Source organism: Phalaenopsis equestris, unplaced genomic scaffold, assembly GCF_001263595.1.
Source record: "Phalaenopsis equestris unplaced genomic scaffold, ASM126359v1 Scaffold000428, whole genome shotgun sequence".
Classification (NCBI taxonomy): Eukaryota; Viridiplantae; Streptophyta; class Magnoliopsida; order Asparagales; family Orchidaceae; genus Phalaenopsis; species Phalaenopsis equestris.
In genome coordinates this window covers 6,092,752-6,104,001 of record NW_018164869.1, presented here as the reverse complement: position 1 = coordinate 6,104,001, position 11,250 = coordinate 6,092,752, and the positions used below count along the sequence as shown (strand labels likewise).

The following is an 11,250-nucleotide window of genomic DNA, read 5'->3' as shown; positions in this document are numbered from 1 at the left end:
TTTATGAAATATCGATTTATTTTAATCAAATATTGATATATAAAAAATATTCTTTTAAATTTATTCAAAATGAAATTAAAAGTTAATAAAACTCCAATTTTTCGTTTTAAGTGGTTAAATGAAAACTAAAAACAAACCAATAATAGAAAAACTGGATATTAAAGTTTTAAAAACTAAAAATTAAAATCATTTTTGAGATCGAACCAAACCGAACTAACCAAATTTCAATTATTCATATTAAAAGTTTATTGTAAATATATAAAATATTATCCTTATTACTATAATTACATTATGCCTATTAATATTCCAGAATCTGGCATTTCGAATCTTAGAAAAAACGCAATCTGAGACCTCCAAATGGCGGTTTGCATCCTCTCATTAGCCACCGGAAGGTCAAAAGTGCAAATTAATTACACACTAAAAAAAATTAATGGTTCATAATCTCTGTATCATAAGCTGTAACATTAAATGCAGGCTACGTTGGTGCACGAGTCCTGATATATGTGGCCTTCTTTCTCCTCATCAGAAAGAGGAAAACAAGATGGCGCCTTTCATTGTTTCCCTCCATTGCAAGCGGGTAGAAGCAGAAAATGGCCGTCGGGTTTTCCTTTTCAAGTAAATCACACTTTTTTTAACTCCCACTTATCGTCGCATCAAAGCGATTAATTTACAGTAATGATTCTCCTTCTAAATTCTATTTCTTTCTCCTTCATTCATTCAGATTTCAGATTGAGCAATGGCAAGAGGATTTGAAGTTTTCATTCCTCTTACATGCAGTGCTCTTTTGCTTATGCTGCTCTTGTTCTTCACAGGTTCATTTTCTTTTGAAGTTGATAGGTTCTCATGCATTTATTTATTTATTTATTTTTATGTTTAACAAAGATGGGATTTTGTTCTGCTCTGCCGGGAGCAAATTTTATGAAGAAATTGAGTATTGGTGCTGAAGATTGTTACTAGTTCTCTGAAATTAGTAATTTTTTTTTGCTTGGAATTATGTGAATAAATTACTTTGTTTGCTTCCGTAACATTAATTTCGTGGTACTTCACTTGAGCTAATTCTGACTTTACCTCCTCTGTTTATGAACTTTCTAATGCAGGTAAAGCTCAAAACTCCCGAGACAAGCAGGTAAATGCTCTTTATAAACCATATTAAAGTAGCTCACGAAAACTGTTTCTTTTGATAAACAACAACAAAACACTTAGCAATGTAAACTTGTAAAAAATATTTGCCGGGATTCAGCATAATTAAGTACTGAGACAGAAGTTATATATGAGAAATTGCTAAAAATAATTTTTTGAGTTTAAAAAGAACATTTTTAATGAAAAAATTATAAGAAATTCTCTATAAAATATGTATGGGAGAAATACCGACATTATAATTGGTATGATTACATGTCTAACATATTGAAATTCTTTCAGCAAACTTGGTGCGTGGCGAAACCTTCTAATGAAGATGCTACTTTGAACGGGAACATCAACTACGCTTGCTCGCAGGTGGATTGCAGAATTTTACAGATGGATTGCGCTTACCCGGACAAGCTCATCTCCCATGCTTCCATAGCAATGAACCTCTACTACCAAGCGATGGGTAGGAACTACTGGAACTGCTACTTCAACAACTCTGGATTAATAGTCATTACAGATCCAAGTATGAAAATTAATCAATTTTTGAACTACAAATTCAAAACAAAAGCTCCTTCTGATGTGTTCTTCTTTGTTTCTTCATGCAGGTTTTGATCATTGTTCTTATGCCTGGCTTTTGATTAAGTATACTAGTGCTGCAGTGAAAAAAGCCTCTGTTTTAGCAGTATGTGGTGTTATGAAAGTATATTCCTAAGTTTTGTATTATATCAATGAAGAAACTATGGTTTGACTACAGCAATTTTAGAAGGCTTTGTGTTTGTGAAAGTGTATTTGCTTAAGAAATTGCTGGATCAGACTTGCTTGAACACGTGTAATGATAACTTTTTGGATCAGACTTGCTTGAACATGTGTAATGATGTGGTTTGTTTTAACTTTAAAGTATTTGTCTCATGATATTAACTGGTCTCTCGCCCGAAAAATAGAAACGCTTGCTCAACTCGTAGCATTTAAGAAGAATATATATTGAATGAGGTATATTTTTTATATAATTACTATACTTTCTAACTTGGAAAAATCGAAGAACCTCTCTAGGCTCATGATGAATAAGCCCTCAAAAATTTCTAAGCCATGATGATCAGAATCCAATTTTTATGATTTAATTATGTGGTGTTTAATTAATTTAAAATTAAATTAAAATTAATTATTTTCAATTTTATTTTCACTGGATTCCTCTTTGTTTATTGAGCATAGGGGCATGTGCATTTTTATTTAATTTTTCTAAGTCTTCTACCCCAAGACATGATCTTAGAAGTTTTTGTATTTAATTAAATCCAAAAATGCCCTACTTTTCTACTCAATCACGTCGACGCTGTGTCATTCCTCGGCAACTCTGAAGTCAACACATCACTCCACCATTTGTTGTGCCTTCATCGTCAGCACGTCTTACCACCAGAACGCTCAAACTTACATCAGACTGATGATTCATATGTGGCATTTAAATGTCCCCAATTAATATAAGGAGTGTTTGAGAGTAAAGTTCAAGATCAAATCCCTAAGCATTGGGTATTATTATACGATAAGTTATGACGAGTACTTTCATTAGTATGTTTTAATTTAAAGGGCACTGGATCATATCTTGGTGGATCCCTAATATTTTTTAGGATGATTTTATTCAATAAGTCATAATAATTCCAAATATTCTGTGAAATATCCAAAATCTTGCAAGGGTGTTTGGAGACCGACTCTGGACTACCTTGGAAAACCTTGCAAGGGTATCTGGAGACCGACTCTGGACAACCTTAGAATCTCTTGGATCATTCCAAGTTTATTTGGTTTTACTATATTGTTAATTTAATCATCCCGAATTGAATTAAAATTTCATTGTGATGTTTGAAATTGTGCTCAATTTTCTGTGCTCCAATTAACCCATGAATAAAGGCAGATGAATTATTTCAATATCTAATTAAGAGTTATGTGGGTGAACTCCTCCATGGGTCTGCTTATGATGCTTAAGAAAATCTACACTCTTGCCCATCAATTGGGTTTGAGCTTGTAGTGTTCCAAATGTTTTAAGTCCACTTATGATCCTTGTATTTTGTTCTTTATCTAACCCTCATGTGATATTAGATCAAACCTAATTCACTTCTAAGTTCTTAGGGTTTAGGGGTAAACTTGTAATTTTTGAAAAGTTTTAGTAGATTATGCTTGTTCCTTATTGAATGGATTGAATTTTGTTCGGTCACTAATTGGGGTTTAATTTAATGAATTATACCCTTTCTAATTCAAACACCTCATTGTAGAATCATCTAAACATTCATTTCCTCCAATTCACAATAAATCCAATAATTACAATTTTATCTTTTTGTAGAAATTATTATGAACTAGTTGCTACCCAATTAGATTTCAATATTTTCAGAAAATTAATAATCAAAATTTAATATCCTTCTCACTGGTTTAGTCCTAAAAAATTAGGGTTTGAGTGTAAATTCCAAAATTACAATTTTGCCCCTAGGGTTTACACCCCCTAACTCTTATATTTTAATGCAAATGACCATGAAACTTCATTTGCCCCCTATTCATAGATTAATTGAAATATTAGGGGAGAATTTAAATTTTTTTGTATTTTATTTATTTATTATAATTATTTAATTATTAGTTATTAATTCCCAAAGATAATTAATTTGATTTTCAAAATATGTTCTCTATCCTTATAAAAATTTTAAAATGTTGCCCTAAATGATGATCAATCAGGGTAATTTTCATGAATTTTTGAAATATAATTTAATTATTATAATTTTTAAAATTATTTTATTATTAAAATAAATGGGATGATTCGCGGATCTTATCGCAACTCACGCGGGGTATCTAACGATACTCACTCCTGGGATGATTCACGCATCACTTTCGGTAGTTATTGCCGCTACTGAGCAGGGTACCACATACAGAGCTTGAACATATCCTGACTTTGGAGATGCGGCTTCGTGCTTATGCTTGAATCGTCGGTTGCTTCCTTACCTCGAAAGGAGAACTTTCATCTTAGCTGTTCATTCTCTTTTTGATTCATGTTGTTATTCTTGGTATATATAATAATAATTGTACATCAATAAAATATTTATTCAAGTATTTCCAGAGGGATGGATCATTCTATTTTATTTAATGTCAATGTCATATATATTCTTTTATTTTTTTATTGAAAATGGTATTTAATAAATATAAAAAGGATAATAAAGGACCTGAATCTAAAGAAGAAAGTCGATGAGCTCCAAGCTCTTGAGGGTTCCTGAGCTCCTCCACCGCCGGACCATTGCAGTTGAGCGGCCACCATCTTCGAACCATCGGTGCCCGGTCATTGTCCCCGCCTCAAGACCACAGCTGCCCGGCTACCACCGTTCTAACCACAGTTTCCTGACAAGCAAGCACTGTCACTGATGCTGAACTATAGTTGTCGGGTCTATGCCTCTGTCAAACCATTGTCGTTGGGCTATTGCCGCCACAAAACCATCACTTCCTCAGTCACCACCATCACCACAACTAGACCACCTCCATTGTGCTATCGATACCGACGACACTGTCATCAGTTTTTCTGGCACATGATCAACTGAGTCGCCACTACCTCCCCAACATATTATGACACTCATTTAATGGAAGTCACATCGATAACTCTCATTTGTTTAATATTGGTTCAGGTTATTCAAAAGTCAGTTAAATTTTGTAATCCGTTGAATCACTTTGACTAAGTTATATCCCATGTTTTTACCCTTTCAAAATTTTCATCTAAAAACACATGCTGCCTCATTTATCATCTATTCTTTAATCGTTGTGTGCTGAATTTTCGTATCACTAAGATGTTAATAATCACTCTATTATTGTTATTTTACCAACTAAGAACAAGCTTAATTCCTCAGCCATGTCATTTGATTAGGTCTGGATTGATTAAAATTATAAATCCTTTTTGCCAATTTGATTTGACTCATATTTAGTAATATCTACGTAGTAAACACCTTCAATATTAATGTATCCCATGTGAGGAGTCTATGAATTATTATTATTATGAGTGCAAGTTACATAAAATGTAAACATAGCAATATTGTATGCAAGAGAAATCTCATCCACACAAAAAAGGTCATAGCTCAACAAGAATATCTAACACACATTTAAATGAAAGTGATTAGAGACAATAAGATTTTTAAGTGGAAAAATCAAAAAGGGAAAAAATATGTGGTCAAATACGATCAAAATATTTCATGATATAATTGAAGCTACATAAATTCACCTTTTTTTCTGAATTAGAAAAGAAAGGATTATAAAATTATGAATACATGTTTGCTCTTCTATTAATAGTGGTTGTCGGATAATAACATCAATTAAATGATAATGGTTGAGTCACAATAGCTTGAAGCTACAATAGTGGTGGTGCTGGTCAAAGATTACTAGTGTGTGTTAGCTTTCAACTCTTTTTGTAATTTGAAAGTTTGCTCTTAGCTCTTCCCAGTGCCCTTCATATGATGAATGATGGTCTATTTATAATTTCTTAATTGTTATATATTAGTAAATTTAACCATGTTTTTAAAATACTTCTTTAGACGTCTTATGTTGATTCCGTTTATTATAAATTATTATTTTAGCATTTAACTGAATGAATGATCTTAGAATTGAGTGTTCTTAAGCTCATGAAATTTCTCTCATTGAATCGTTCAAGTCAACTATAAGCATATCAAATAATGATGTTTTAACCTTACAATTAATGCTTTGAATTTAACCATTATACTTCAAGTGCTCGATCTTTCTTCATTTTGTTTCTATTCTAGTCATTTCAAATCTTGTTGGATTTGTATTGTGGAGAACCTTATGTTGAGTTTAACTTTATTGAAATTGGAGCTCGGATAATTTTGAATTACTTAGAAAATTATCTCATCCAATTGATCGCATGAAATTTTTTATGCCACATCAAACATAATATATGTTTTTAACATATCACATCAATTTGTTGAAGAATCTATCATCCTTGATTGTAAATAGAGCTGTTTTTTTTTTTTTTGTTTTGTTTTTTGAAGATTTTTTTCAGTAGAATCTGTTAAAACTTTATTAATATACTTAGAATGATAAAGTCATCATTTCACTGTGCGATTGTTTTATTTATTTAGTTTTCTGCCATTTACATTCATACCACATAATTCTTATGAATTACGTAAAATGGATGTTTTTTTTTTCTTTTTTCTGGTACCTGCAGCTCATTGGGAAATGTTCAGCACTAATCTTTTTTAATTATAGAAATATAAATGGGCAGTATTGAAAGGTGCTCTCGATCGTACGGCCAAAACAAATTTCGGTGATATCGGGGCGAGTGGCTAAGATTGTGATCACCGGCTGGAGGCGTTTCTGCATTGCTTCTAAGCAACACGTCCGGTTGTGTGCCCGTCATGACTTGATGGTTGGCGATGGTTGGCCCTGAACTGGTTGACGCAAAACTATATGTGCTGATTTAATGGATAGACTTATTCTTAGTTCATTGAGATGTTGTGTGTCATAAGATTAGATATAGTAATAATTTAATGTTTCAATATTCTAAGAAAATTTAGCATGCATGTAAATAATGAAAAAAGAAGTAGGGGTAGGCATCAGTGTTTCTTACGTAGAAAACCCTGCAATGGAAAAATCGCAGTGTCCAACCTGCTTAAAATAGCCAAATATTTGATTGTAGGTATATAGGTTCACTTTTCTCCTTAATTAAAGAAAATAAAATTATAAAGTTGATAATCATAGTTGTACAACAACAGTTCAACAATAATAGCCGCAATTAGGCTGCAATTCTTGACGATAATAACAATAGCAGGCTGCTGAGAAAGTTGTTGATTGCCACAACGGGAGTAGTCAGCCACAAGTGTTGTAGATAGTGAGTGTAATAAAATTAGCTTGTTGTAGATGTCATAGTTGAAATTTGTAGTGGTGCTTGGCCACATAGGCCATAGTTGATAGCTTCATGAGCATTAGTTGGTCACCATGACAATCGTGGGAGCCTTTAATGACATTATTTGATCATATAGGCATAAAGCACAATTAGTGGTTGTAAGAGAGTCAGTTGGCCATAAAAACTGTAGTGAAAGGTTGTAATAAGTCGTAGTGGACATCTACAATAACATCAATGGGCTACAAAAACTGTAGTTAAAAACTACAGTAGCAATTAATCTCTTAAGTCGTAGTTGATCACCTAGTTCATAGCATGGAGCTACAACAACATCAGTTGCTACAAAGGTCATAGTGAAGGGTTGTAAAGACAACAACTAACCACGTAGGCCGTAGTGGGCAACTACGATAATGCAATTGGCTACAAGGGTCGTAGTTGGAAACTACAGTAGCAATGAGTCACGTAGGACATAATAGGGAGTTGTAATAGTGTCAATTAGTCATCAAGTCTGTAGTTGGTCACGTAAGTCGTATTTGAGAGTTGCAATAACGTCACTTAGCCACCAAGATCATAGTTGGTCACATTGGTTGTAGTGAAGAGCTGCATAACATCAGTTGGTTAGGGAGGTCATAATTGGTGTTACAATGATAGATAGTTGGAACAACACTTGTCGATACACGATATAAGAAGAGAACTTCAAGAGTCCAGAGAAAGTCGTTATATTCTAGATACGGTAGTTTTAAGTATTTGTTGTAGAGATTTATAATCAAATATTCGGTACAATATTATTTGTTATTCCATATTAAAGGTGTGTCGTTTCATTATATTCGGAGGGCATCATTATAATGTATATGGGGAGTGTCATTACATCATATTTGGAGTGGATCATCACATTGTTTTTAGGCTGCAACATAACACCATATTCGGGTGGTCGTAACACCATATTTAGGGCGTGTCATTACACAGTATTTAAGTTGTTTTGTTACACCATATTAGTGGTGTGTTGTACCACAGTATTCGAGATACATCGTAATGTCAAATTCAAAGTGCGTCATTACATCGTACTGGAGGTGCATTGTTACCCCTTATTCAGGTTGCTTCATTACACCACAAGTTTCATCGATGGCGGCAAGCAGGGGTGGCCAGCTATAGTCGATGGCGGTATGCGATCATCAACAATAGCGGATGAGTGGTGTTAAGAAGTGGTCGGTGTCTACGAAATGTGTAAGTTATTGCTAGGTCTTAGATCTAAAATGACTCTCAAATTTCACTCCTCCTAGAAGTCTAGGTTTGGGTCTCTCGCTCACTTCATAAAGAGAGTGGTGCTTTATTTAAAGATTTTGAGAGTGATATTCTCCGTAAATAATGCATGAATATGAATCACTGCATCAGATGGCATTGTGTGATTCCCTTGATCAAATACATTTTGTGGATATTTAAGTATCTTAATGATGTTGAAATTGAGTGATCTTGGACTCATTGGATTTGTCTCATCGAGACTCTCAATTTGATTATAAGCTTCTCATATTCTGAAGTCATTTTACCCGCCAACTAACCAACCAAAGCATCAAAAAATGGTTTAACGGCTTGATCAAGTAGATCAAATTTGCTATCAATGAGTTAATCTTGTTAAGTTCATTGAAATCAGAGTTATGAATAATTTTACTTTTGAATGTTCCTTTCCTAAAATATGCCTCAAGATGTTATGCCAAATGCCTTGAGATTCTTGCTAAATAACAAATTTTGTTGATGAAGTATCATTTGCCCCCAAATTTATAGACAATTTTGCATGTTCGTCGAAAAATTTTCAAGAATACTGATTTTTTATGTTTTTTTTTTGTAGCAGACTCAGTGGATGGTGGTCTACACGATGATGGACGACAATTGAAGGTGGCGAATGACTGCTAGCGACAGCGGTGGCCGCCAATGATAAGAGTGGCCAGCAACGATGGGCAAGGTTAGTGTGAGTCGCCAAGTCTTGCTGGCCTCCTCTATTGACAACCTTCAAGGTAATTAAAAAATTTTCAAAGTATGCTCATGTTTTTGTTAAGTTCATATAAGAAATATACCAAATTACACAATAAAAGCACCCTAGTTTGCTAAATATATGATAAACTTTTATTTTAATTAGTTCAGAACTCTTGCTAAAACTGGATGATGGAAGGAGGAAGACTAAAAAAAAAGTGGAAATAAAACAAAATTAATCCCTTCATGCAGCACTTCACTGAATGGATTACCGCAATATGGTCGCTCCAATTGATTTTTAAGGGTTAATGATGATTTTTATAGAGTTTGATGTTATCACTTTTGGCAATTTTCAGGTAACAAATAAGATATTAAGATTTCCTCAAAGATATTTTGAAAAGAGGAACAGTACTTAAATCTCGAAATGTTGGCTGCTAACGCCGATTTTGAGCCAAGTTGGGGCTGACTCTAAGTCGACTCAAATGAATTAAGCTCGGACTGAATTGGCTCGTGGCTCTTCATATTTGATTTCGAGCCAGCTCGGCTCGAAATTGAATAAATTTGGAATCAAAATAAGTTTACTCAAATTTGAGTTATTTTGATCTGTTCCAGCTCTAAATCAACTCAAAATTAAAACAAGAAGACTAAAATTGAGTTATTTGAATCTGTTTCAACTTGAAGTCGGCTCGTAGCTCTTTATAATTTTTATAAATAAAAAAATAAATCTAGAGAGTTTAAGTCAATCAGTGTATGGCTTCAAATCGACTCCAAAAAAATTCAATCCAATTTATTTCGAATCAAATTTCAAACCATTAACAGTTAGTAATAAACTGAATGCAATTCATTACTTGAATCACGTTGAATCAATCGGCAAACTACGCCAAAACATATTTATGATCACGCAAAATTATGAGCGAAAGTTACCAAAATACGATGAAAAACTTCAAAAACAATACTGAGTAATGAGGATTTTATGTGAAATTACAATGCATATGAATGCGTGTTAATAATTAACCGGAACATTCTCTTCATAAATAGTGCGATTAAAATTATTTAAATAAACAAAATAAATAGAGCAATGATATTCTGACCATTTCAAAATATGTTATATCCATTGAACTATATTCAATGTCAACATTTAACTCTCCATACTCCTAACTTTTTTTTTATGTATTCAAGACATGCATGATCCAGGCACAATGCGTTCAAACTCTAGCACTTTGAATTCATGAATGTACCTTAATTCAAAAATAAGCATTTAATGCTATTGAAAATCAAGTAATAGTGTGTGTCTGTGTGTAAGTAATAGCCTAGATAGTATAGACAAAGTAGATCAAAATCATTTAGGGGACAAAAATCTTGGTCTCAAGTATAGGAGTGGCCAGTGGGCCGGTTTGGATGAATCAATTATAAAATTGGCCAAACCGATTGCAACTAAAATTCAGAAACGGGATAGTATAGACAAACTAAACCAAAATCATTTATAGGACAAAAATCTTGGTCTCAAGATTGATAGTTTAGATTCGGCCAGTTTGGATGGATGAATTTTAAAATTTGTCAAATCAATTGCAACTAAAATTCAGAAATTGGAAAAAAGAATCAATCTAAATTTTGATCAAACCGAACTGGCAAGATCGAAATTTAATTTTACTTAAACGGTTCCGTTATGAGCAACCCGAAGTTTAATTATATATTGGTGTTTGGCTAAGAATAAACATTACGAATTATATATTTTATCGATTTAATATAAAATTTATTTTATGAATTATCTATCTATTTTAATCAAATATTGATATAATAAAATTATTTTTTTAATCTATCCGATATGAAATAAAATTTTTTAATAAAACTCTAATTTTTCGCTTTATTTAGTTAAATGAAAACTAAAAACAAACCAAAAACCGAAAAGCTGAATATTAAATTTTTAAAAACTAAAAATTAAAATTCATTTTTGAGATTGAACCAAACCGATCCAACCAAATTTAAAAAATTATTCATATTAAAAGTCTCTTGTAAATGTATAAAATATTATCCTTATTACTATGATTACATTATGCCTGAATTTGGCGTTTCGATTCTTAGAAAAAACGCAGTCGGAGACCTCCAAATGGCGGTTTGCATCCTCCCATTAGCCACTGGAAGGTCAAAAGTACAAATTAATTACACGCTAAAACAAATTAATGGTTCATAATCTTGTATCATAAGCTGTAACAGTAAATGCAGGCTACGTCCGTGCGGAGTGCTTATATATGTAGCTTTCTCCTCTTCCAGACAAGATAGCGCCTTTTCTTGTTGCC

General features: G+C 32.9%; 1 protein-coding gene across 2 annotated transcripts; it reads left to right on the top strand.

Moving 5' to 3' along the window:
- Window positions 1-517: 517 nt before the first annotated feature.
- LOC110027567 (glucan endo-1,3-beta-D-glucosidase-like) lies at window positions 518-1,965 on the top strand. 2 transcript variants are annotated; one of them, XM_020729057.1, is made up of 5 exons: window positions 518-615; window positions 722-812; window positions 1,098-1,126; window positions 1,420-1,648; window positions 1,731-1,965. In XM_020729057.1, the coding sequence occupies exons 2-5, from the start codon at window positions 737-739 to the stop codon at window positions 1,835-1,837; spliced, it is 441 nt and encodes a 146-aa protein (XP_020584716.1). In that variant the 5' UTR covers window positions 518-615; window positions 722-736; the 3' UTR covers window positions 1,838-1,965. The 2 variants fall into 2 exon arrangements, with proteins under 2 accessions (XP_020584716.1, XP_020584715.1); XM_020729056.1 differs by lacking the exon at window positions 518-615 and having other exon boundaries at window positions 681-812.
- The last annotated feature ends 9,285 nt before the right edge of the window (window positions 1,966-11,250 follow it).